The 26,549-nt window shown below is 45.9% G+C and overlaps 1 protein-coding gene across 10 annotated transcripts in view; it reads right to left on the minus strand.

The window, feature by feature from the left end:
- The window catches only part of SUSD6 (sushi domain containing 6), a 117,650-nt gene continuing 91,101 nt past the window's right edge, over positions 1-26,549 (minus strand). For 8 of the 10 annotated variants that reach the window (XM_017654815.3, XM_037000741.2, XM_017654811.3 and 5 more), the window contains 5 exons: positions 18,196-18,285; positions 12,566-12,763; positions 11,408-11,546; positions 5,971-6,398; positions 1-4,027 (listed from right to left, as the gene is read on the minus strand). In XM_017654815.3, coding sequence (XP_017510304.2) covers positions 4,002-4,027; positions 5,971-6,398; positions 11,408-11,546; positions 12,566-12,763; positions 18,196-18,285 — 881 coding nt within the window. In that variant the 3' untranslated portion in view covers positions 1-4,001. The remainder of the gene's footprint in view (positions 4,028-5,970; positions 6,399-11,407; positions 11,547-12,565; positions 12,764-18,195; positions 18,286-26,549) is intronic. The other 2 variants (XM_017654818.3, XM_017654817.3) reach the window with 1 other exon arrangement.

Raw genomic sequence — 26,549 nt, forward strand, 5'->3', positions numbered from 1 at the left:
TTTGTAAGAACTTTTTTTTAAATTATTATTTAGAAATGCAGTTATATACATAGAACAATTGAAATTAAATTAAACTTTGTACAAATATTAAAATACTATCTTCACACCCACTGCAATGTACAGGATACCAAAAAATACATATATAAAATAAAATAAAGCAAACCCAAACTGATTGAGTGACATCCTGCACAGAGTCAATGATGCAAGTGTTTGTTTGAAACCATTATATATGTGTACCATTCTGCAAAGGATTCCATAGTGGTGCAGTAAGAAGCCGGGCAGGTGTAGTGGGCTGCTGTGCAACCCGCGTCCATCTCTCTTCACTGCTTGGCAATTTGGGTGCTTTGCCCCTTATCTCCTCCAGCTGGCTCGGCTGCCTGATGGAGGGCTCAACCTTGGGGATTTAATTCAAATTTCTACTAGGTTTTCAACTGGAGATTAAGAGGAGTTTCTTCCCAGCAAAGCTGAGCCTGCTGCCTTTCCCTCTCTGGGGAACCAGCTATTCTGCCACTCAGTCCACACACCTTTCCCAGCAAAATCTTCTCTGAGCCTCTCACCAGGCACCAGTAACTATCCATATGCTGAGAGCCATGAGCCCCAGCAGGCCCTTTGAAGCTCCTAGCCTCACGTCCTTAGCAAGCACGTCTGGAATTAAGCTGTAAAGCCTGGGGATCTCTTTCTTTCTGGGCCATTTATTCTCTTCTAAGGAGGGAGGAATTCAAGGGAAGGATGTAGAAATGTTTGCGGCATATTCCTTTCTCTATGCAAAGATGTTCCCTGGGAATGGCAGAGACATGGTTACGTGGGAAGCCAGTGGCCCGAGAGCTCACCTGGGACTAGGAGGGGCAAGGCTGAGTGATACGGACTCCTGTGCCACCACTGATGAAGCAGGAAAAGTATACCTTTGTCTGTCTTGACATCCAGCTTCTCCACAGAACTTTAAAGCTGAGGGAGGGAGAGGAGGAAGGCGAGATGAACGGGGACATTAGCTGAAGTTCTGTTTGCAAATGGAGTGTTAGTAGAATGTGCACTGAAATGCCTTAAAAACTAAAAAACTCACAAAGCGGCCAGGACTCAGCCCATTTCACAGTTCGCACCCAGTGAAATGGTAACAGAGCATACGAAATTCAGAAATGGCAAAAGATAAAGCCTACCTGCTAAACTAAGGCATTGAAAGGGACAGAAATTTTAAGTGATTTTCACTATATACTGGCCCCTCTAAGTCATTGAATCTGACTGCAAGTTGCCAGGGTAGAAACCTTGCATTGAGTTAGCTAACATGTGCAAAAAAATAGACCTTTTTAGAAGTCTTTTGGTGGGGGTCATTCTCCTGGACACATGCTCTGCTGGACTCCCCCAGAGGACTCTCCTGGGAAAGCCAGGCTTGTGGACAGCTCTTCCCACCTGCTGTGGGATCCTCTGGCAGCCTCCTTCCTACAGCAGGCCACCTGACACCACTCCTGTCTCTCAGCCAAGCCCCACCTCTAGGCAGTGGTGGAGTCCCTAGTCCCTAGAAAGGGACAAAGCCAAGAAGCCCTAGGAACAGCAACACATGGCTGATGGGTAAGAAACTGCTTCAGGTAATAGAACAGCCTGTCGGAGGAAGCTGGCATGGATGGTGGCAGCAATTGAAGCCTGGATCCTCTACCCAGAAGGGGGTCTCAGCAAAGCCAGCTGGGGTGGGGGTGGGCGTTGGGGTGGAGGTAGAGGACTCCCACTTATCCTGGCTTCTTTCCTTCCTACCAGGTAGGCAATTCTGTCTGGGCTTCTGTCCCCCATGGTGGTGGTAATGGTGGGCAAGGTGGAAGAAGGCTTCAGAAGGAAGGCTTTTCATCTTTTCAGGGGCCAAGCTGGTCACCTATGTGACTGAATAAACCCAAAACAAAAAGTGCAATCTTGGGGGGAGGGAGTGACCTAGAGTGATAATATAGAAAGGAGTAACATCTTCCATTTTAAAAAATAGCTTCTAGACTAGAACTCAGGTTTGGGAAAAGCTGCAGGCTTGGCAGTGAGCCTGCGGACCCCCAGCACTTCTCCATGCTTTCTTTTTTGGAGGAAGACACGGGGACCCCAGCAGGTGAAGGAGAGTGGGCGTGTGGCGAGGCAGCTGGGGTCGGTGGAGATCCTAACCTCCAGATGAGCCCAGTACCGGCAACTGCTGGCGGGCATGTCTCTTGAGGCCAAGGACAGGCCCACCAGTCAGTTTCATCTCCTTCAGAGGCTTCTGCCCTCTAGTTCTAAAGCCTTAACCAAACTGCTCTAGATGGAACCATGCCAGCCAGAGCTCCTAGGGGGGAAAGCAGAGAGATGTGGGAGAGGTGACAGGCGTGGCAGGCACTGCCCTTACCCTGAGAAGGAAGGAAGACCAAGTGTGACAGCGAGAGGCCTGGGAACGAGCGGGTGGTAAAGTGCATGTGTGAGAGTAGAGGCAGGAGGCCAAGAGAAGGCCATTCCCCTAATCTTCAAGGCCACACCTAGCATTACCATTAGGTCCGGGACTGAAAGTACACCAGGCTATTATTTTACATCCCAAACAGAGAGGCTCACGGGAGAAGCAGGGGTGCAGCATGGCCCCAATGCTTTGAAATAATGCATGCATTCCTTAATGCCACATCTTTGGAAGATGGCAACAGCCTGGCTGAGCTCTGTCACCCCAGTCTTGTTAGCATTCAACATGTGGCTGAGGGAGAGGCCCCAGAAGCGGCATCTGGAGTGCAGAGCCCATTCCTTCAAAACCAGGGCCCAGAGCCAGGCTACTCTGCAACTTCACCTACTGCAGGCCAGCAAGGTAAGGGTGCATGCAGACCATCTCTAGGTGCCAGGGAAGACCAGGGAGTTTTCCATCTGCTGTGACATGTGGAGGGACGGCAGGGGAGCAAAGAAGTTGGAGAAGCAGCAGCGCAGAAGCAGCAGGACGCTTCCTGGGCACAGTTACTAAGGCACGTGACTGTGGTGAGGAGGACCCTTGGGACCGGCCAGAGCTGCCTGTAGCTGCCTGGGGACCCATCTGTGCCTCTCATCACCATGAACCTAGAACGGGGCAACTTGCCCCAACTGCCAGGGACCAAATGGGCACTCCATGGCATCTCAGCAACTCTCCCGTCCCAGGGATGATTTGCTCAGGCTCTGTAGGCAGCAAGGAAGCTGGGGCTCTCCAGGACCAAACCCAGGAGGCGGCATGCAACTACCCTTACACTCCAGGGAGACAGACAAGCTGGGGCCAGGAGGTCCATGTTGGAAGCAGGAACTTGCGTATTAGGAAGACAATCATCAACCACCTTCCTTCCCTCCTTTGAGATCTTCTGGATGCTTCCTGGAAACTCAACTGGGCCAGGAGCCAGCACCTCTAGACAGCCAGGTGCTGGGACAGCTTTGGCATGATTTCCCACCTCCTCCAGCCTCAGTCAAGGAGATGGGCCACCAGTCCCACTGAGGGCACAGATATCCCAAAGACAGCCACAGCCACTCTTGGATCTGCTCCTGCTACGGCAGCAGTGCCACCCCTCGAAGCCAACAGACTAGACTCAGGCCAGCCCCTGTGTGGCAGGGGCAGCAGGGCAGCCCCTAAGGCTTGTAAGACAGCAACGAGCCTGCGTGACAGGGAAACTGGGAAGGGTGGGGGAAGGCACAAGTAAACACAGTGCTCTCAGGCCCTTGCAGGCTGGTGGGGGCTGCTGCCAAAGAGCTGGCCAGAGGGGACGCAGAGGGCTCAGGGAAAGGAAGGGTTCGATCCAACACATTCAAATATGTCCCCAACACAGATGGGAAGGGCGGGCTAGGCAAAAAGCCAGCTTCTTCAGCTGTCCAGCAGGCAGATGGTGAGAATCTTCCTTGAGTATCCAGCAAGCGGGGCCTGCAGGCCCTCAGAGATACACAGATACACAGGTGGCGGCTCAGGTATCCAGGCAGGGTGGCTGGAGTACAGAGCGCTCAAACCCACAGGGAGGGGCAGGGAGGGCAGAGAGGGCCATTGCAGAGAGGAGGGAGGCCGTTGGCAGCTCTCACGCTTCTTTCAACAGTGGGATATCTGCAGGAGGGGGAGGAAGGAAAGCACAATTGTTACCCCATGTGGGCCTCTCAGCCCCACACCTAATCCCCTGCAGAGGCCCCAGTAGCCCCTACACTAAAGAAATAAAACGCCCTACTCATACACTTCCACATAGTCTAAATCCCTCACCTTGTTTTTAGGCCTTCCTTGCTCATCTCTCCCTCTGCTTGCGTAGTAAAATCTGAATGCTCAGTCTAGTATTCAATCCCCTTCTGGCCCCAGCACTTGAACCCTCCTCTCTGCCTTAACTCTGCTGGTCTAGCTGCTTCTCTTTCTACCCTATGAGGCCACTCAGTCCTGCTTAAGTCCCACCTCCTGCTTGAAGCCATCCTCCAGCTGTGTGATACTGAATAAAGCACTTCCCCTCTCTGGGTCTCAGTCTCTTCATATGTCAACAGCGTAAGACCAATGCCTCAAGGTCCTGACTGCCTCTGTGACTGTCAGCTCTAGACAGCACGGACATGGCAGGCAACCAACTCAGTAATACATCTGTCTTGTTTTCTGAACCCTCATTCTTCCATGGAGCCTACAAATATGGGTTCCATTATTTCTCCAGTATAGGCCCATCTTCTGAACTGACTGACAATTCACGTAGGCTGAGAGCATGTTTCCTATTTCTTTCTATCACCCCTGAAACCAAATCCAGTACCAGGCTTAAGATGGGCTCTAAAAATGCTTGTTCAATACATGGAACAAAGCAGGTAGCAAGCAGGAAAAGGGAGAAGAGCAACACCATCTGGGCTCCTTAGGAAGGACAAGGGCTGAGATTTGCTTGTGGACACTTGTAAGTACATGCAGACATACAATATGCATGGCCCATGGGACGACCGGCTCCCGCTTTTAAACCTGGGTCAATTACTTAATGTTCCTGTCCTAGCTCTGTATCATTCTACCCAGAGAAAGGAAGGCATGCTGTTGATAATCAAGAAGCTCCTAAACATGATCTGCATTCAAGAACTTCCAACTTCTTTGCTTTCAGATGTTCTAAACCTTAGATATTAACTGTCCCCAGGACTCCCAAGAAGCAGAGTTTTATCCAAGGCTTTTTTAGGGGACTTGTTTAGTACAGAAATCCTCACTGTCAAAAGGGAAACATCTGGGTTTAGTCTGCATCCTAAACCACACTGGGGTTTCATGTAAAGATATTTTTTACAATGACAGTCAATCCCAGTGCTCAACTCTCCAGGCTCTGGTAAAGGCACAGGTGTCAGCAGGTTGGTTTGCCACAGAACCTGTTTCACCTGGGAGGCAGCATGGCACCATGAAGTTTTAAGTGCAGGCTTGGAGCCAGGTCTATCTGGCTTCCTATGCCAGCTTAGCCACTTACCAATGGGCAAGTGACTTATCCTCTTTGAGCCTCAGTTTCCTCATCTGTAAAATGGGGATGATGATAATAATACCCACTTTTCAGGATCACTGTGAGGTTTAACTCATATAGTGCAAGAAGACCAACTAGTACAGGACCTGGCATACTCCTATTTAAAATGAAGCATCTGAATGCTCTGAAGAGAGTCAGGTGCCAGTATCCTCTGTAATATGACCCCACTTCTCTCCTTGTCATTCATCTCCTTTCAGAGACATAAAAATTGTAGCAAGAGGATATATAAAGTTATAAAAAATACAACAAGAGGACCTCACTCCCACCTCCAATCAGCTGTCTACCCTTTGATTTAGCATAGCCCTTCAGCCATGAAGTCTGGAGACTCCCATCTATCAAAATCACAGGTAACAGTGAAAAGTTTCTCTGTACAGAGCCCTACCTAGAGCTCTGAGGGTGAACTACTATTTTGTAGGCGAATCATCCAGATATTATGTTTCTTTGCCGCCACATACATCAATTATTAGAGAGGCTCACAATCCCTCCTCACTCCCAGCAAGGACCCTAAGCAGCTAATAATTCATGATCAGTGCAGACCACCTACCATCTGTGTAGTCCTCCGATGTGAGGGATAAAAGGCTTTGTATGTCACTGCTCTCTGAGTCCGGGGCTTCTTTGTGCGCCACTCGGCTGTTCCCTGAGCCGGCCACCCAGGAAGAGGTGGTTGCCTGATGCACCATCACAGTCTCTGAGCCCTGACAGCCCCAGGCTTCACACAGTCCAGACTGGCCTGGGGTCTCCTCCTCTCCACCTGCAGAGGAGCAGGCTCCCTCATCCTGCAACTGCTGCTCCCTTGGCCCATTCCTCCCACTGGGCCCAGACCCTTCTGATAGCACGATCTGCACTCTGGGGTCAGCAGGCGGCACACAGTGCCCAGAACTGCCATACACAGCTTCCTCATATGATGGTAGTGCAACCTGGACTCCATCCACCATGATGGAGACCTGGTCCCCAGATACCCCCTGGTCACGCCTGCATTGAGAGGGAAAAAAAGACAAAGGAAGAATTAAAATACACACACAAATAAATACCATACTACCAACACCACTGACCAGTTTTGAGCACTACCTATGTGCCAGTAAGCACTATGTGCTTTATGTACTTTATCCCACTGAATCCTCACTTACGCTCTTTAGTCAGAGAGACATCAAGAATGCAGCTGAAGTTCAGAGAAGTTAAGGAACTTGCCCATTCACACAGCTGGTAGGAAAGGAAGCTGGGATGTGAATCCAGTTGCACCTGCTTCCAGAGAGTGTTCTTAACCTCTGGGTATACACGTACCCTAGCCCTCTGATCCTGTGCAAACCTAGGAGCCTAGAGCCCTGGAAGTAAAACCATTCATTCACATGGCTGGGGTAAGAATGGAAGAGAATGGTGGCTGCACCTATCTGTGGATTAAATCCCCATAAAACTGTTTAAAAAAAGGAGGAGATGGAAAAGCAGCACTGTGGTCTTCAAGTGGGACACTAGACTTGAAACCTGAAACAAATGTACTGTTTCTTCCAGCTCCTTTAATTGGAATAGACCACTACAGTTTTTCCTTCATGATGTAGACATTTTTGTAGAGGCCACACCAGTTGTCTCCTAGAATGACCCACAATCTGGACTTGTCTGTTTGTTTCCTCAGGATTAAATTCAGGTTAGTTTTTCCCTAGAAGACTACATTCTGCCTAGAACACCACAGCATCACCTGTGATATCATGTTCTCCTCAGCGCATCACAACAGGAGACACAGAGGTCTGTGGCTGGGCTGTGTTTTACAAAGCAACAAGTACAGTGCCAGGCACAACCAGAGGTTTAACACACAGCAGGGGCCCCCTCTCCCTGGGCACACACAGACCCAACTAGTACCCCTCTGCCAGTCAAAGGGCGGCCCCTCACAGTGATGCCTGCTGCCCACTGTTATTAGCTCTCAATTTCCTCATCTGTATTGCAGATAAAATCTGTGCTACCCAACTCACATGGCATACACGCTGTGAGGATGACAGAAGTAGTACTCAGAAAAGTGCTCAAAGGTTTGTGGGAAGGGAGACCAATAGCAGGACAGTATATAAAGCAGTATGCATTCTGGCATCTGCTTCTATTATTCAAAAAAAGTTTTCGTTTGAAAAGTAATACACGTACACACTACAGAATTTAAATAGGTCTGTGATGAAAACTAAATATACCTCCCACTCAAGTCAGACAAAATCAGCCAGTTACTTTTAACACACTTACTAGTTAACTACAAAGGGTAAAAAACTCCCTAGTTTGAATAAAATGACAAATAGATCAGCTTGAGTTTACTTGGAAATAGCCAATGCTTTCAGTAAACAGTACCCTCCAAATCTTCTCTATTCTACTTATTAACCTTTAAAAATAACTGCTACTCAAAATGAATACACAGAAATCTGTTGCATTCCTTTACACTAACGATGAACTAGAAGAAAGAGAAATCAGGAAAACAATTCCATTCACAATTGCATCAAAAAGAATAAAATATCTAGGAATAAACCTAACCAAGGAAGTGAAAGACCTATACCTTGAAAACTACAAGACACTCTTAAGAGAAATTAAAGAGGACACTAATAAATGGAAACTCATCCCATGCTCTTGGCTAGGAAGAATTAATATTGTCAAAATGGCCATCCTGCCAAAAGCAAGATACAGATTCAATGAAATCCCTATCAAAATACCTACAGCATTCTTCAATGAACTAGAGCAAATAGTTCTAAACTTCATATGGAATGACAAAAGACCCCAAACAGACAAAGCAATCCTGAGAAGGAAGAATAAAGCAGGGGGAATTACGCTCCCTGACTTCAAGCTCTACTACAAAGCCACAGTAATCAAGACAATTTGGTACTGGCAAAAGAACAGACCAGTGGAACAGACTAGAGAGCCCAGATATAAACCCAAGCATATATGGTCAATTAATACACAATAAAGGGGCCATGGATATACAATGGGGAAATGACAGCCTCTTCAACAGCTGGTGTTGGCAAAACTGGACAGCTACATGTACGAGAATGAAACTGGATCATTGTCTAACCCCATACACAAAAGTAAATTCTAAATGGATCAAAGACCTGAATGTAAGTCATGAAACCATAAAACTCTTAGAAAAAAACATAGGCAAAAATCTCTTGGACATTAACATGAGTGACTTCTTCATTAACATATCTCCACAGGCAAGGGAAACAAGAGCAAAAATTAACAAGTGGGACTATATCAAGCTGAAAAGCATCTGTACAGCAAAGGACACCACCAATAGAACAAAAAGGCATCCTACAGTATGGGAGAATATATTCATAAATGACATATCTGATAAGGGGTTGATATCCAAATTATATAAAGAGCTCACGCACCTTAACAAACAAAAAGCAAATAAGCCAATTAAAAAATGGGCAGAGGAGCTGAACAGACACTTCTCCAAAGAAGAAATTCAGATGGCCAACGGGCGCATGAAAAGATGCTCCACATTGCTAAGCGTCAGAGAAATGCAAATTAAAACCACAATGAGATATCACCTCACCCCAGTTAGGATGGCCAACATCCAAAAGACAAACAACAACAAATGTTGGCAAGGATGTGGAGAAAGGGGAACCATCCTACACTGCTGGTGGGAATGTAAACTAGTTCAACCATTGTGGAAAGCAGTATGGAGGTTCCTCAAAATGCTCAAAATAGAAATACCATTTGAGCCAGGAATTCCACTCCTAGGAATTTATCCAAAGAATACAAGTTCTCAGATTCAAAAAGACATATGCACCCCTTTGTTTATCACAGCAGTACTTAGAATAGCCAAGAAACGGAAGCAACCTAAGTGTCCATCAGTAGATGAATGGATAAAGAAGATGTGGTACATATACACTATGGAATACTATTCGGCCATAAGAAGAAAACAAATCCTACCATTTGCAACATCATGGATGGATCTAGAGGGTATTATGCTCAGTGAAATAACCCAGGCAGAGAAAGACAAGTACCAAATGATTTCACTCATATGTGGAGTATAAGAACAAAAGAAAACTGAAGGAACAAAACAGCAGCAGAAGCACAGAACCCAAGAACGGACTAATAGTTACCAAAGGGAAAGGGACTGGGGAGGACGGGTGGGAAGGGAGGGATAAGGGCAGGAAAAAAAGAAAGGGGGCATTACGATTAGCATGTATAGTGTAGGGGGGGCACGGGGAGGGCTGTGCAACACAGAGAAGACAAGTAGTGATTTTACAGCATCTTACTATGTTGATGGACAGTGACTGTGAACGGGGATGTGGGGGGGACTTGGTGAAGGGGGAAGCCTAGTAAACATTATGTCCTTCATGTAATTGTAGATTAATGATACCAAAATAAAAATTTAAAAAAAAAAAGAATAAAGAAAAAACTGAAGGAACAAAACAGCAGCAGACTCATAGGACCCAAGAATGGACTAACAGTTACCAAAGGGAAAGGGACTGGGGAGGATGGGTGGGAAGAGAGGGATAAGGGGGAAAAGGGGGCATTACGATTAGCACACATAATGTAGGGGGTGGGGGCATGGGGAAGGCAGTATAGCACAGAGAAGACAAGTAGTGATTGTGTAGCATCTTACTACACTGATGGACAGTGACTGTAATGGGGTATGTGAGGGGGACTTGATAATAAGGGGAGTCTAGTAACCATAATGTTGTTCAAGTAATGTACATTAATGATATCAAGAAAAAGAAAAACTGCTACTTCCTCCTCCACAGAGAAAACATGTAGTGACTCTATAGCATCTTACTATGCTGACGGACAGTGATTGCAATGGGTATGTTGGGGGAACTTGATAATATGGGTAAATGCTGTAACCACAATGTTGCTCATATGAAACCTTCATAAGATTGTGTATCAATGATACCTTAATAAAAAAAACAGCTGCTACTCCCTCCACAAACAAAACAAAATAGAAGAAAGAAAAATCACAGAGTACACAGGGATTAAACTTAGCCTGGTCCTCATCTGTCAACTTCCAAACCAGGCACATTTTATTTAAAGCAATTTCATTTGTTCCTTTGTGCCTGTGAATGACAACACTGACTGATGAAGGCTGTGAATAAATATAAGCTGTTCTCCTCAGAAGGAATGAGGAACTGCCAGGGTAACCCAGGCAACTGAGGAGGCCATGACAGCTTGGGAGAGAAGTCCATCCTAAAGGATCCACTCAGCTCAGGGCCAGCTCCCCACCATTTGCCACCCCCATCCCTAACCTCCCCACCCAGTCTGGCACAATTTGTGGCTAATGTACCCAAGTGGAAAAAGGACAGTGACAAAGGCAGGCAAGACGACTGCTTCCTCTGTTGTAGTGTGGTGGAGTGCAGTAGTTGCCAATCCTACTGCACATCAGAACCACCTGAAAAGGTTTTTAAAAAAACACTAATGCCAGGCTCATTCCAAACCAAATTGGAATGTCTGGGGTGGAGGCCCTGCTATGGGTATTTGTTTTCTTAGCTCCTCGCAGGCACCTCTATGTGTAGCCACGATTGGGAACCAGTGGGACAGGGCAGGAGCTCACAAACACAGGCCTGCTTCAGAATTACTGGAAGGCCCTGTGAAACTATGCTGCTGGGTCTCAGCCCCAGAGCTTCTCCTCCAGCTAGTCTGGGGTAGGACCTGAAAATCTGCATTCCTAACAAGTTCCCAGGTGCTGCTGGATCCACACTTTATGAACTAGTGACAGAGGGGAAATGACATGGCTCTGGAGTTGGACAGATTTGGGTTTAAATCTCAGCTCTATCATCTAGAGGGATGACCCTGAGTAAATGACTTAATCTCTCCAAGCCTCAGTTTCCTTATCTGCAACATTCTCATGAGAATTAAGATAATGTACACAAAGAAACAAGCAATGCCAGGCACATCCAGAGGTTTAACACACAGCAGGGCCCCCCTTTCCCTGGGCACACACAGACCCATTAGTACCCCTCTGCCAGTCGAAGGGTAGCCCCCCAGCAATGCCTGCTGCCCACTGCCACTGGGCTCACCTGCTATGATGGAAGGACTTCAGCTTTGGCTGCAGCAGCACAAACAGCACCACGAGGAGAAGAATGAGTGCCACGGAGCTGGCAGTGGAAGCCACGATGGACAGCGTGGGGACCCCAAGTGACGTGTGGGTGTCTTTGTCTACAGAAACAATCTTTTATCAGAAGTGTTTTGTACTCAGACACATAAAATTGGAGCCCCACAGCCACTTTTATCAAAGACTCCCTGCATGGTGCCATGCAGAGACTTGCTACAGCTGGAGTGACAGTGCAGAGTAGCTTCTACATACCCGGAAGGGGGTCATTCCCCTATCCTGTTCCTGAATCTAAAATCATCTTCACTTCAGACCTTTGAGGACCATCTAAACTCACTTACCCCTGGAGATACTATCTTTATAAACCATTTCTGATCCTGAATAGCAGGTTGGTAAACATCAACCATTTAAATGAACACACCATTCCACCATGTTAAGTCCCATACATGTTTTTTTCCCATGTGGCAGAAAGTTTTATTTAAGAACTGGGCTGTAATAATCCCCTGTCCTAAGAACCTATAGCTATAGTGGTAAGTCTCAGGCTGGTCCCCACCCTTCTCTGGGTGTCATGGTCTTGAAGCCTGAGTGTGAAGCACAAAGATGTCTATATGACACATACTTTCTGGGGGCAGTTGGATTTTCCTGTCATGCATGACAGGAGGAGGCAGAAGGGGGAGAGGTAGGGGGAGAGGTCTTCTGTCCAGCTGGACTATAGCTCTACAACAAACAGTCCATTTCTATTCAAGAAAAAAATAATACAAAAGAGACACTACAGAAGATGTTAGTGTGTGTTCATGTGCTAGCAGAATGTGGTCAAAGGTCATCAGTACTTAGCCAGGCAAACAAGATTTTGAGCATCAAAGGGACATTACATAGCAGAACAGATGCCTCAGTAAAGCTAGTGAGCCCCAGTGGCTCCAATGAAACACAGTGTGACATGCTCCAGCAACCCCAAGTGCCTCACAAAGACATGCAATCCCATAAGAAGGGAGGCTGCAGGGCATCAGAGTGGCTATATTGCCCACAGCACAAGCACAAGGTGCTCTGGAGGAAGCTGGTGCTCCTTCCTGTGAGTTACAAGAAAGCAGAACCCCAGCAATACCCCTTTCTCATCTTCCAAACTGACCCTCATTGAGATGGCAGCTTATCTCCATGGCTGGCTTCCATTCACCATTCTTACACGTCAGGTATTTGTAATCGCCCTTCAACATGTAGCCTTCAGCACACAGGTACTCGATGACACTGCCCGCATTCAGGGGGTCTCTGCATGGCCGTGGGTGGCAGATGTAGCCACCATTCTCTGGCTCCGGGGGCAGGGAACACACTGCAAAGACAGAGAAAGCAGTTGTACAGTGGTGAGAGGTTTTCCAGTGGGAGTCATGTCAATAATGCAAAGGAGGACAGTTCTGAAGGCCTCAACAGTAAACACATGAGGAGCCAAGAGCCAGTCCCTTGGAAAGGCTGTGGGTCAAACTGGAAATTCCTGTTGCCAAAGACAGTGGGAAGCACCCTCCCAACAGGGAAATCTGGCTCCTTGCGACATTTCCTGTTTCCCTCCCCACTGGGCCTTAAGAGAACTGCATCTAGCTTGCATGGTAGACCCTGACAGTCTTGAACTACAGAGATCTAGCACACCATCAAGTTTTAATAAAATCTACTGAAATGTAAATGAATCAGAGTGAAAGACAATAAAATACTGTTAACCTGCGGGGGGGAAAATGTCAGCCTTGTTTCCAGAAAGGACTCCACTGGATAATAAAAATGTACTTTCTTGGCATCAGAAGGGATTCCTGGTGGTCTCCTGGGAGGCTCCCCAGCCCATGTACCTCCCCCTTCCTGGTGGAAAAGTCACCGGCACCACCTGTCTCTGTCCCACAGGAAATCTCCTATTCCTCACTCAGGTAGGACTATTTAGTTTTAAAAGCACCTTTACCTCCTATCTTGTTTATTTGTTCTGGCAACTCCGTGACAATAATGAGGTAGCTCTCATTATTCCCCTTTGAGGATGACCCAGCCTCATTAACAAAAGTCAAATGATTTCTAGCCAAGCTGAGGCACAGTAAAGGGCAGACTTGGGAGCACAGTCAAGTCTCCTGGGTCTAAAACCTGTGCTTTCTCCACCAGCAGTCACTGCTTCTACCCCAAGAGCTGAGTGGGCCTTTAAGGAGTGTGCTTGGCAAGGTTACCTCCCCTTCAGCCAGGTTAGTTGGGGAAATGGCAACGGAGTGCAGTGGGAAGCTGGGTTTAGATAAGTTGCAGTAGTGAGGCGATTATTGTGTGGAGGGCTGGGCTCAGGGAGAAGACACGTTGGCAAGATGGCCAGGAACCCATGAACTTCAACTTTTCAAAAGCCTTACTAACACAAGAAAGATAACAGTTTCCAAAGGATACTTGATTTTGCTGACAAATACGCTGCCCCCACCCTATCACAAGGACATCAGTATGAGAACAGGAATTGTCGGTTTCTTTTTTTCACTTCCTCTAACAGACCTGGAGTCTCTGACGATCTGAGATAAGGTGCTCTCCCGCCCACAGCAAAGCCCACTGCGCTCTCATGCACACATGCCCTGCCAGTCTCTCACCAAACACCACTACCCCTCGCCCTGCAAATTACTGTAAGTAAGCTAACTGCCAGCCGGGGTGCAGGGTGGCACCAAGTGGAATAAGAGGCAATGATTCCTGCCCTCAAGCTGCTTATCACTGAGATGGAGAGCAATGACTCCATTTTTAAAAAGCTGTTAAAATAACAAAGCTTGGGTAGCTGCCACAGAGACCCAGAAAAGTCTGGGGAGCTTCTATGAACCTACTAGATAAGTCCAAATAAACCCCCTCAGTCCCCTCTAAGGACACACCTTCTCTAAACTCTTCCCATGCCACCCACATCACCCAAAGTCTTGAACAGGAGGGAGACAGAGCCACCACCCTCCTGGTGCCTCTTTAAACTTTGGCCAAGTAGTTCAAAGAGCTGGCCAGCTGGATTTCCAAAGAAACCTCAGCAAACGACTTTACCCTTTACACTTTCCCTCTTTTGTTCAGGGCACCACGCCTGCCACAGATCCCCAGGTCTCCTTGGACTATGTCTAATCAGTTCATTTCCTCGGCATAATTAATGCTGCACACACCAAAGCAGCTCCTGAGAGCAGGCAGGACCCACTCCCGGGTCCAACGGGCTGGGGGAGAGGGCCTTGGGAAGAGCTGCTGATTCTCAAGGTACTCCTGCTTTGCTGGACATTTCTGCCCATAAAAGCCTATATCTTCACAGAATCTTTGAACAGGACCCTGGAGATCACCTAGTACTCATTTTATATGTGAAAAAAGTAAGGTCTACAAATAAGTGGCTTGCAATTCAATTTGATTTCAATTCAACTAGTATTCATTAATTACTGTGTAGGGGTCATTGTGCTATGTGCTCTGAAAAAGCGTAAAAAGGATAAGTACTTCATGTACTTGTAGCCAGATAGGGATATAACAAACAAGTACACACATATTCTTTAAAAGTTGTTTTCTTTATGGCTTCTGGATTTTGTTGTCTTGTTTAATGGTACTTTCCCAACTCTGGGGTTAGGTTAAATATTTTCTTCTAACATTCTATAGATTGGGTTTTTGTTCTGTAAATAATACTTTTACAGAAAAAAAAATAGCAAATATATATACATGGTATAAAATTCAAATTTAGGAAAAGGGAACAGTGAAAAGTAAGCCCCCCTCGTCACCACTTCCTCTCTCCAAAGGCACTACACACCAGCCTCTTCTGTGCTCTCCTAAATATATTCTACAATCAGATTTATTCTAATACATGTCAAAGAAGGTGATTAGTGCCACAAGAAAGACAGTTCAAAGCAGGACAGATCACATCTTGTATAGGGGAGACCAGCAAAGGCTCACAGAGGAAGCAGCATTTTCAAATGGGGCTTTATTTCATCAGGAGAGGAAGTAGTAGCAGAGCAAATGCCCTGAAGTAGGAAAGTATAGGTTAAGCCCAGAGAGCATCAAGTAGCCTAGGTTAGCTGGGTTGCACATTAATATTAGCAATGAATCCATATTGTATAGGGCCTTAACTGCAATAGGAAGTGTCTATATACTGTATTCAAAGGAAAAAGGGGGCCCTCCGTGGGGCTTGACAAGGGCAGAATGACAAAAAGAGCTGAATTTGATATAAGATGGACAGAGGTGGAGAAAGCCTTTAGACTATGCCAGCGGTACAGCAACCCTAGTATGGTAAACTGCACAGAAGTTCTTTTGTTTATCTACGAAGGTCATACAAAGGAAACAAGCTAGCATACATTGGGTTAAGCATCACGAAGAGGCCGCCCAGGTCCAAGGAAGGAAATAAGGAGACTTAACAAGAAAAATTTTTTAAAAGTAAGGTCATTTTAAGGCATCAAGAACACAGGAAAATAATATGGCCCTCTAGCCCAGCCAAAAAGCAGAGAGGGGAGAGCCTTGGCAAAGGGCAGGTACTTGACAGGATCCTCTCAGCAACACCTGGGGTTAACAGGAAAGGAAGACATCAGAAAGAACAAACAAATCACCCAGAGGTTTCCAGAGCCACTGTTCTGGGCAAGAGGCTGACTTATTCTATGCATCAGGCTCATTCTCTGACAGCCCCAGATCAGCAGAGGGAGTTTCAAGCTCTGTTCTTAACCCCAAGAAGCTAATGAACTCATCTGATCTGGCAAAGCTGCATAATTTTAAAAAAAGGGAGAAAGCCAGAAGATAGAAATTTTAAGAAAAAAAATCAAATAATTCTTCTCAGCTTCCTTCTCTGCTTTCCATTATCTCTTACAGCCACTCAGGTCTCCAGTGAGCGTAGGAAGCAATGAGGTAATTCTTCAGGGGCCTGGGAGAATGCCTGGTGCACAGCAGTCATTCAGCAAGACCATCCAGCCAGCTGGTTAGGGTGCAGACAGAGGAAGGGTGAAATGATCTGGCTGACACTTCCACCTCAGAGTCACCACACCCTAAACCCTCAGTATAAATCAACAAGAACCCTCCACTGGCCATTCCAAATGGGTTTTGCCTTTGTTATTTTGGGGATTAGGCTTTTAGGAGAACGAGGCAAATTAAAAACAAAACAAACTTTTATAAGATTCTATAACAAGCAAATCAAAACAAGCTCCAAAAAAGGCCTCGGGATCAAAGTGTTCAGTTTAACAAACTGAACACATTCAAGAGCCCCTTCCAAATGTGGGGTGGGGAGTAGAGAGTGTGGAGAGCAGCTTGAGGCGGGAAGCAGACGTTGAAATACCTAGCGATTAAAAGGAGTCAACAAAAGAGGTTTCTGGCTAATGTTGGTTATCAAGAAATCAGTGACTGAGGGCTTGAGAAACTATTTCAGTGTCCACTCACAGGTTTGAAATAATATAGCTTTAGACTAAAATCAGTGCGGTAACATGTTGAATGCAACTGGGCACAGAGAAATAGGTGCTTAATGAAGTTGTTGAAAAGAAAGGATGACTAGGGAAAAGCTTTCCTGGGAATACGGGGGAGAAGAAATAGGTTCCCCCAAACCAGCGCAGCAGCACAGCAGCAATAAGCCTTCAGGGACACAGCTGAGGCAGTACTGTGTGGAAGCCTCTGTCTGGTTGTAATTCCACAAGAGATTAGGGAGTGCCTGTCTAGGAAAGCCATAAAGCAGATGTGACAGGGCTAGCCCTCAAAGTGCTTATAGTCCAGAGAGGACAGACATGTACAGAGCAAATGTAATGTGAATCAAAGAAGCAAGTGTTCAAAGGTGAGCTTTCTCTTAGCCTGCAGTGTCCTTCTGGGCAGACATCTTACTCATCTGAGCAGTGCTGGCAACCAGAGAAAGTGAGAGCCTGGGGCAAAGAAGAGAAACAGGAGCAAAAAATTAAGAAGGGGAGGAAGGGATATGTGGAAAATCACACATCTAGCACAGCACTGTCAAGCACAGAAATACAAAACGGTCACACAAGTCACTCTAAATTTTCTAGTAGCCACATTAAAAAAGTTAAACAGATGAAAGTAATTTTAGTACTTTATTCAACTTTATATAAGATACATTATTGATTATATCTGAACATGTAATCAATAGAAAAATTTACTAATATTTTATATTCTTTTTTTCATAGTAGGTCTCTACACTCACAGCACATCTCAAGTCAGACTAACTAAACCACACATTTCAAGTTCTTAATAGCTGCATAGGGCGAGTGGCCATTGTACTGAACAGCACAGATGCTCAGTGGAGAAGAGTTCATGTCTGACAGTCAAAGGATGAATCTGGGGAACCTGAAAACAGTGGAAAAAGTTCAGAACCACAGCACAGGGCATGAGATGGGAGGCTGAACAGCAGATGTGGAAAGAAGACAGCACTGAGTACTGAGGGTCCCTACAGGTTGTTTTAAAAAAGAACCATGTATGTGCTTGTTCTCAAAACCTTCCTTGATACAAGAAGGTCCAATTCCTACTTTGAGCCCTCAATGGTTTGTTATGAGCAGAGAGAGCCAGAGAAAAAGCAGGTAGAAACAGAAAAAAGGTGTTGCAATGTGCAGTTTTTTTGGACATAAGACAAAGAAAACAATTACCGCAAACAGATGGCATATTACATGTGCCAGGCACTGTTCTGAGCTCTCTTATATAAAAAAAAGCAGGTACTATATTTTCTCCATTTTATAGATAAGAACAATGAGGCTTAGGTGAGTTATTTGCCCCAAATCACACATTGGTAAATGATGAGGCTGGATTCAACAGGCACTCTGGCTCCTGAGCTTCAGGGCTGGCTGCTAGGCCTACCTGGGCTTGCTGAGGAGAGCAGGATACCAGGTTCCATTCTGTGGCTCACCCCTTGTACCCAGGCCTGGAACCTGTGGCACATCCAGTGGTCTGTATATCAAAGAAAAGTCACACTGTAGTGTGAACAGGCCAGTCCAAAAGGGAGGAGATTTCTTTCAAGAAAGCTGGGACTGGGCATCAAGACAAATGCAGAGGTGTGTGAAGGGAGGCAAGTAATCACATCTGACTACAAGTCAAAAGGTTTCTTCTGAGGCCTCCTTAAAAACTTCAGTAATAACCACTCATATTTATTGACCATCTACATATGCCAAGAACTAGTCTGAGCACTTTACATGAATACCTCATTAAAGTTTCTCAAAAATCCTGTAGGAAAGATATTATTACAACATTATACAGATGAGCAAACTGAGTGAGAGAGGTTAAGAAACTTGCTCAAGGTCACCCAGTAGGTAAGGGGCAGAGTCAGGATTTGAACCTAGGAAGGTGGACTTTCCACTCCACAGCACTGGACAGTAACAGAGGGTCTCTGAGTCCAGTGCCTCCTCTAATACCCACAGGGAGGGGAGCTCAGGGACAAAGGCAGTCTGGGTCCTGCCCATGGACATGGTCTCTCTGGGCCTCAGTTTTAGTACATGAAGGAACCAGATGACCTCTGATGTCTCCTCTGACATTTGCATATTTGTCTGAAGTTGGGTGGGTAACTGGCCTCCCCGCCTACATGACGTTCCTTCATAAAAAGCCCTACAGCCACTGTGGTTTTGGACCGGGCGCAGGATGTGAGAGGCTGGAGGAGAAGTATCCTGCCTGTGCAGAAGCTCCTGCATCCACTGGGACAGATTCCTGCCCTGGGTGTGTGATGGGAGTAGGGAAACAAGAGGAGTGTGATTTCCCTGGCTTTCTGCCTTCCCAAGCCCCCACTCAATAGTCAAGAGGCTAAAACTGGCTAAGGCAAGAGGGAAGAGATGATTTCTCATGCCATTTGCAACCTTCCTCTCCTCTAAGACAAACCTTCCCAACAGTCAGACAGGAAGCCCATTGTCCAGCCAGGATCCCTATTCTCATGAGAACTTCCCACATGCTGGGGGAAGCCAGCCAGCCAGCCCAGGGAGCTCAAGCCTTTCCTAGGGTGTGGCCTCGGGTGGGAGAACAGAGAGAAACACCGTGGCTTAGGCTGCCCCTACAGCTTCTGTGAGGCAGGCCTCACCACCACTTTCCTAAGAGAGGCCCAGGCCAAGCCTTGCTCCAGGAGACCAGCAACTCACAGGTGGGCCTGCCTTCAGAGCCTGTCTGTTTTGTTTAGGTCTGGGTCCCTCACCCCCCACCCCTCACAGGAGAAGGGAAAAGTCAGCCAGCAGTTTCGGAGCCAACAAGGAGGAAGAATATTTTCTTTATTGCACCCTGCCCCAAACACGAGAACTTCTGTCACTTGGAAGCAGCCACCAATGTCCTCGGTCCTTTGGAAAGAAGTGCTTTATCCCCCCTCTCCTCCCCTTAGAAACCCTGAACTGAAAGCACACTGGGTCAACTGGAACTCCACCCACCTTCCAAGGTTTAATTCCAAGGTCATGGCTCCAAGAAACCATCCCCAAGAGAACTGCCAGGGAGAGTGAAGCAGCACCGTGTAGAGCTTACAGCATGGGCCCGGGAGGAGAGCACCCTGTTGGTGTATTGCTCTGCCAGTTACCCACAATGTGGATTTAGGCAGAGCTTCTTGTTTCTCAGTTTCCTCATTTGTAGAATAAAGACACTAAAGGTATGGTATGCAGATTAATCACAGTTACACAGGTAGAGTACCTGGTAGTGGGTCTGTCACACACTAAGCATCAATAACAGCTTTACTAGTCCTGTGTGTTCCCATCATACCACCTTCACTCCTCTCTATAAACTGTCTCCATTCCACATTGTCTCTGCAGTTACCTCCTCACAGTCATGCCTACCTCCATCTCTCCAGAACCCCACCACCCGCCCAAGCTATGGGGCATGCATTTGTTCTACCCATTTTTGTATCTCTACTTCTTGGCAGAGGATCTGGCAGATAGTAGATACTTAGCAGAAAACTGACTTGACTTTTAAAAATTTGCCCATGTTCAAGGGACTCTACTGTTCTGTTTTGTTTGTTTTTTTATTAAGGTATCATTGATATACAATCTTATGCTTAGGGACTGTACTGTTTTTAATGGCAAAGAGTCACATGGTTTCTGATTTGAGATGAGTCAAGAACAGATTATCAGCCAAGAGAACCTTCTGCATGGTACATCTCCTATTCTCTAAATTGGCACCTGACCATGAAAATATACTCCTGAACTTGCAGGATCAGAGCCTTAACAGATCAGAGCATGGTCTTGGATGTGAGACAGATGAATCTGGGTTTGACCTAGGGGCCTGCTCTGCAACCTTGTCAACTGCCTGAACTTTTCTTAGCCTTACTCCTTTACAGCCATACCCACCTCCATGAAGTGTTTGGGAGGACTGATAAAACTGTATACCTCAAAGTGTGTTGTATCATGCCTGGCACACATCAGGCACCAATTAATTTTTCACATTTATTTTCACACAGCAAACTAAACCCTTACCTCTGGTCTTTGGAATGGGATGGGGCAAAACTTTGGCAAAGGAAAGAAAAAAGGGTTGTTTTAGAAATTTCTGGATATCTGGAGAGGGGACAGGCAGAGAACAGAGTGAATGAGTTCTTCAAGAGCTCTTTCTTTCTTCTCCCCTTGCTCCACCTCAGTAATCCGCTTTCCCCAACTTCCCTTCTCAACAGAACAGCCTGGGCTGCTCTTGAATGGGTCTCCATATAGCGTGTTGCCCCTTCACCACCTCCTGTTGTCAATGCTCAGGGACTGGGTGGGGAGGCTACAGCTGGGGCTGCGCTCCCCACTCCCACTCTCGCAGTTACAACTGTTAACAGAAGGGCAGGCAGGAGGACACTCCTTCATCCTACTGCTCCAGGCCTGGGCCATCCAGGGTCTAAAGTCCCACCCAGTGCCATGACCTACACCCCAAGGATGACAGGATGAGAGCAGAGCTAGGGTGCCAGGCCATTCCATGTGCATTAACAAATGCTACTATGTTTCCCTTGGGAGCTGTAGTTAAAGGGTTAAAGGGTTAAGAGAAAGCAGATGATGTTTATTTTTTACTCATCAGCATTGCTACTTCCAGGTCTCATATCTCATATCCTTCACCCTATCATCTACCTGAGCTGCACATGCATTGGCTCTCCCCACTGAGAACTACCCACTTCCAGGAGGATGCAGGCTAGTCCTCTGGAGGAAGGCCCCAGTTGGTTGCTTTAGGCACTGTCTAACCTCAGAAGGGTAACCGGTAATGACTAACTTAGAAGCCAGGCTTGGAATTTAAAGCAGGGTTGGACTCTTGGGTACAAAGGTCAGAGTCGCGGTTTCATTTCCAATTCTACAATCCAATGGTAATTCCTAATGCCAAATCTAGTGCCATGCACACACAGTAGGCCGTCAAGAAACAAATTTACATTTACAACAGATGTAATGATCTCTGTTGGAGAAGTGAGGAAGAGAATTAACATTGATCACCATGCAGGACACTGGACACTCATTTTAAAGCTGTCTTTAAACTTTATTCAGTTCTTCTGCCCTGTGAGGAAGGTGGTATAATACTCAGTTTGCTTAGACGAAGAGACTGAGGCTTTGAAAAATTGAGTAATGGCCTGAGGTTACACAGCTACTAAGCATTAAGGAGTCTGAATTCAAACTCTGGTTTGCCCTCCTCCCTGTTGTAGGCCAACTCCAGATGCCACTGGAAAACTTCACCTAAAACCTATAAAAGTATAACATGAGATGGGGTACATCTGACAAAAGTTGCAGTAATTCCTGTTTGGAGAAGAATGTGGACTGGTGAGTTTACTTATGCCCAGAGGACTCAGCTCGTACCTCAAATGGGCCCACATTTTTCCAGAGAAGTAGAGGGAAAAGGCAAGACAGTTTTCTTTGCTAATCTCTGAGCATTACAAACAATGGAGCTATTTAAGGATCACAGATACCAAAGCTGCAAGTAGGAGAAGGTATGGGGGCATTTTCAGCTAAAAACACAAGTCTTCCAAGAGGGATATACGGAAGGAAGGTTGTCACTAGACACAGAATGGGGAGATGGCCGATAACTAACTAAAGGACTGCCTTTCTGCCGGCTTCCCAGAATATACAGGGTCACCAGGGCGTCTCTGCCACGTACCAAACAGTGACTCAGGCAGAGTTTTGCTTCTTCCAGGTGCTCACCAGGGCACTGATCCTCCCCCAGGCCTACACAACTGCACAGAATGAAAGGAAATAATCAAACTCTAGCTACATATGGTAGCAGAAATCAGCTGACATGATGGCCTGTAACCAGCAAGACCCTGGAGTTCTTGGAACAACACTCACCAGCAGTTGAGGGGTAAAGATATGAATGGCCTGTGCTGAAGAAAAATGTGACTACATCTCCTTGTGACAGACAAGAGTGAGTAACTGACCACAAGACTATATGGCATGCTGTGAAGTGGGTGGGCCCTGTACATTTTGTGGAAGCCTGTGTGAGCCTGACCCTACCACCAGACAGACAGTAGAAAATATAAAAGGGAAAATATGGGGTGGGGGAAGGAATGAAGCTGCCAAGGCTGTAAGTATTGCCTTTACAGCCTCTGAACCAACAAGAACAAGGGACTCTGTGACAAGTGAGCACAGGAGATGGAAGTCTAAAGTTACAAAGTCCACACCTCTGGATATTCTTCCTTCTCCCTCTTGTGGGGGGATAGGATTCTCTTCTTGAAACACTTAATCCTAAATTACCCTGTCACACGGCCACCACAGGAAAAGCACCATGTCAAGCCTTCTTTCCTTGCATCTCCTAAGGGGTAACTTAACACCCTGTGCTATCATCAGCTGATCAAGGACAGTGAGGAGTCAAATCCTCCCAGGGGATCTTTGTTTTTCCCTACTTTTCAACATTTGGGTTTTTCTAAAGATATAGACCAGATGGGGCCATGGAGGTCAATTTAGTGGTTGTGGGCTACAGCGCTTCTTTCCTCCTCCCAGGCAGCAGAGAAGACAGCTGACCTGCAAATCCTTCCCACTTGCTTTCCTCTGAAGAAACCGTCTGTAAGCCTCTTTAAAGAATTTAAAAAACAACAAGAATCCACTCAAACCTGCTGTGAGGTCCAAAGCAGGGCAGCAAGCCCTGAGGAGCTTCCCCCCCACCCCAAGTCTGGGGCCCGCCTCCCCTCTGATTTCAGCCTGTGTATTGATCGGCCTGGCTCTGGCATGCTGCTGAGACTCCTTGATCGTTAAACAGAGCCACCTCAAAACAGACCAGCCAAGCTTGGGCCAGGACCAGGCCAGAGTCAGGAGTCATCCCAGCCGAGCTTTTATTTGTCACACTGAAGTCCATGCTTCTGTCACCTCCTCTGGCCTCTCTTGGTCTTTGGACCCTTGACTTTGGACCCAAGCCATTGTGGACTGACCAGTTTGAGATTCCTGGTCATAAGATATTGCCTCCTGCAGCCTCACCAATTCTGTCTCAGTAGAGAACTATGTCCAAAGGTCACATAGGTAAACAGAGTCTTTTGTCTTTCAAAGTATGGGTTTAATAACTTTAACCCAGAAAAAGGTAAAAAACATTTACAAGTGTTGATTATTATTTTCTCTGGGTTTCACTTTCCAAATAGGAATTCCTTCGTTAATTCAACAAATACCAGTGTGCCCGGTTGGTGCTAGAAATTCAAGAGCAAACAATACAAGGTCCTGTCCCTGAGCAGACTTCAGACTCTGAGAATATAGATAAGGAGCCCCAACCAGGTTATAATAATAATATCTACTCTTTTTATTTCCCAGAATTCATGTAAAGGGTACATTTATCCATTCACTTTTCAGCAAGTTTTTACTAGGTACCAAAGCACTGTGGCAGGCAGTGGGGGAAGACAGGGAGATGAAAAAAAAATACAGGTCCTACTTCTCCAGGAGCTGTCTAATACATAACCATAACATGCACATGTTAGAAATCTGTCTGGCTTACAATGGGAGGTTCTGAAGAAGGATTAATCCAAGGAGGAAGACAAAAGAGAGGATGGGAGAAATGGTGTTAGAACTCGTACTTTAGGGGGCAGCAGGACTGACCATGGGATTGTGACTGAGATAAAGGAGAGTGGGGAGAACATGCAAGGGGAAGATGAGGGCAGAGGCAGAGAAGCAGTAAAAGTGGTATGTGTATGTGTATGGAAAGCAGGTTTAATAGGAGATAGCTGGACATTTAGAACAGAGAAGGGACCAGAGCAGAAAAGGAACACAAAGGTATCTGCTGGCGCCAAACAGGAAGAGTCCTGAATATAAGATTAAGGAATGAAAAATCCTGGGTTCCTCTTCCATAAAATGGGATTTTAAGGACCCTTCTAGTTCTAAAATGCAAAGTCATTTACTAGTAATAAAATGGAAGTCTACTTTATAGCACTAATCCAGTGAAGAAGTCAGTCATATAAATCTTCCTGTCTACTCTGGAAACTATTTTTTAATGGGTGTGCTGGTATGGTAGAAACAGGGAAAGACAGAGGGGAAAACAATGTGAGTTTTCCAGTGCAGATTTATTGCACTTCTTGTTTGCCTAGGTGAGTGGGGCCAGGAAAGAACTGGAGGGACTGGAGCAGAGAAAAGGAACCCAAAGCTATCTTGCAGTCAATTTCTTTCCCAGGGCTCTCTCACATGGCAACAGATGGCCTATCCCTGGAAGACTGGAGCTCAGAAAGCAGCTGCTCCCGGGTCCTGGTTCTAATAGCTGGGGTCGCAGGACCTCTCTGCACAGGCTGAATGCCACACATCAATGGGTTCCATTGTGCCTGCATGCATGAGCTCTCATGTCCAGGCTCATGCCCTATGCCTGCCTGGAACAGAGGACTGGGAAAAATAACTCTACACACGTACTTGCACATTAATGGAAAGATACAAAGTCCAATTTTATATAAATGACCTTGACTTTGTGAGAAACTACTGAGATGCTAATGTTTTGAGAGATAAAGGACCATGCCCATAGAGGGTCAAATGGGCAGGGGCAGAGGAGCAGATCATAATCAGAGGAAAATAACTACCTGCCTCAGGTGCTCCCCCTCTTCCTGCCCAATGCTTGGAGTCTGGCTCCACCACACCAACCAAAAAGTGGGCCAGATGTTTCATGTACCAGAAAAGGGGATAAAAATCCATAAAACGATGTGTGTGTGTACACAGAGGAATGTAAATGTATGATTACATAATTAGGCACATTAAAGTATTTATACTGTTGAGACTAAAAGCCCCTACTCACAGGCATTTCACCAAAGTTGAAAGGGGAAAAAGAAAATAGAAAATAAAGCATCTAATTGCAATCTTTGACAAAGCCAGACATCCCCAGCTGGTGCCACAGCTGAATTCTCTTAATTAACATGTTGTAATGGCAAATATGAAAGATACTGTATGCTTATCAACTCCACTGTCGGGCCAGCCAACCATGGGAGAAGCACCAAAACTGCTGTAATTAAAGAGATTTTTCTCTTTCTTTTACAATAGTGCTCTGATGTGGGACACTGGTAATTTTTTCTTAAAAATTGAACTGCTTAAAGCACACACATATAAGAACTCTATTCCCACAAAGTTAGGGACTGAGACTGGAGAATATGGACAAGTTCACAGACTAGAAGCTGGCTTATTTTTTGGTGGTTGTTAGTCTCTTACCTGCCCCCTATAAACTTGGGGCTTTAACAGTTAGAGAAGGTTAGCAATGTTTGAGCAGCCTAGCCTTTTAAATATAAGACCATCTGACAGCTTAAAATCATAGATTAAATGTACCTCAATGGAAAGAAGTTGACAGAAATTAGCATATAAGTGACTACAACCTAGGAGAAAAGGCATTAATTACACAAGAGAGTAGATTGACATGGATTGTGTTCCAAAGGACAGCCTCTCACAGTTCTGGAAGAGCATTGCACACTTACAAAGAGGGCTTGTTTGGGGCAACTTGGTGGTATCAGACTATTATATTATAGGCAATCCCTCCATTTCCCTGAAAAGGCCCGCAAACTGCTGAAGTCAAACAATATGTTTACATATTATAAGGAAGTCTGTTCTCAGAAAGCCAAACAAGATTGTAAAATGCCTAATGATACTCTGCCTTTTAGATACAATCTTGGACATGGTAACTTGGGTGTCTTATAGATTATTCTTTAACTCTGTGTTCTTTCCTCTTCACAATCAAGCAGGGCTATTGATTTACAGTCAGTGAGTATTCAACTGACACTAATATTCCCCACTTCTGGCATGTTCACTGGATTTCAAAATCTTTTCTTTTCCTCAATTATATCAACTTTGTAAGGCCTACCCTATCCT

This window comes from Manis javanica, chromosome 8 (assembly GCF_040802235.1).
Source record: "Manis javanica isolate MJ-LG chromosome 8, MJ_LKY, whole genome shotgun sequence".
Classification (NCBI taxonomy): Eukaryota; Metazoa; Chordata; class Mammalia; order Pholidota; family Manidae; genus Manis; species Manis javanica.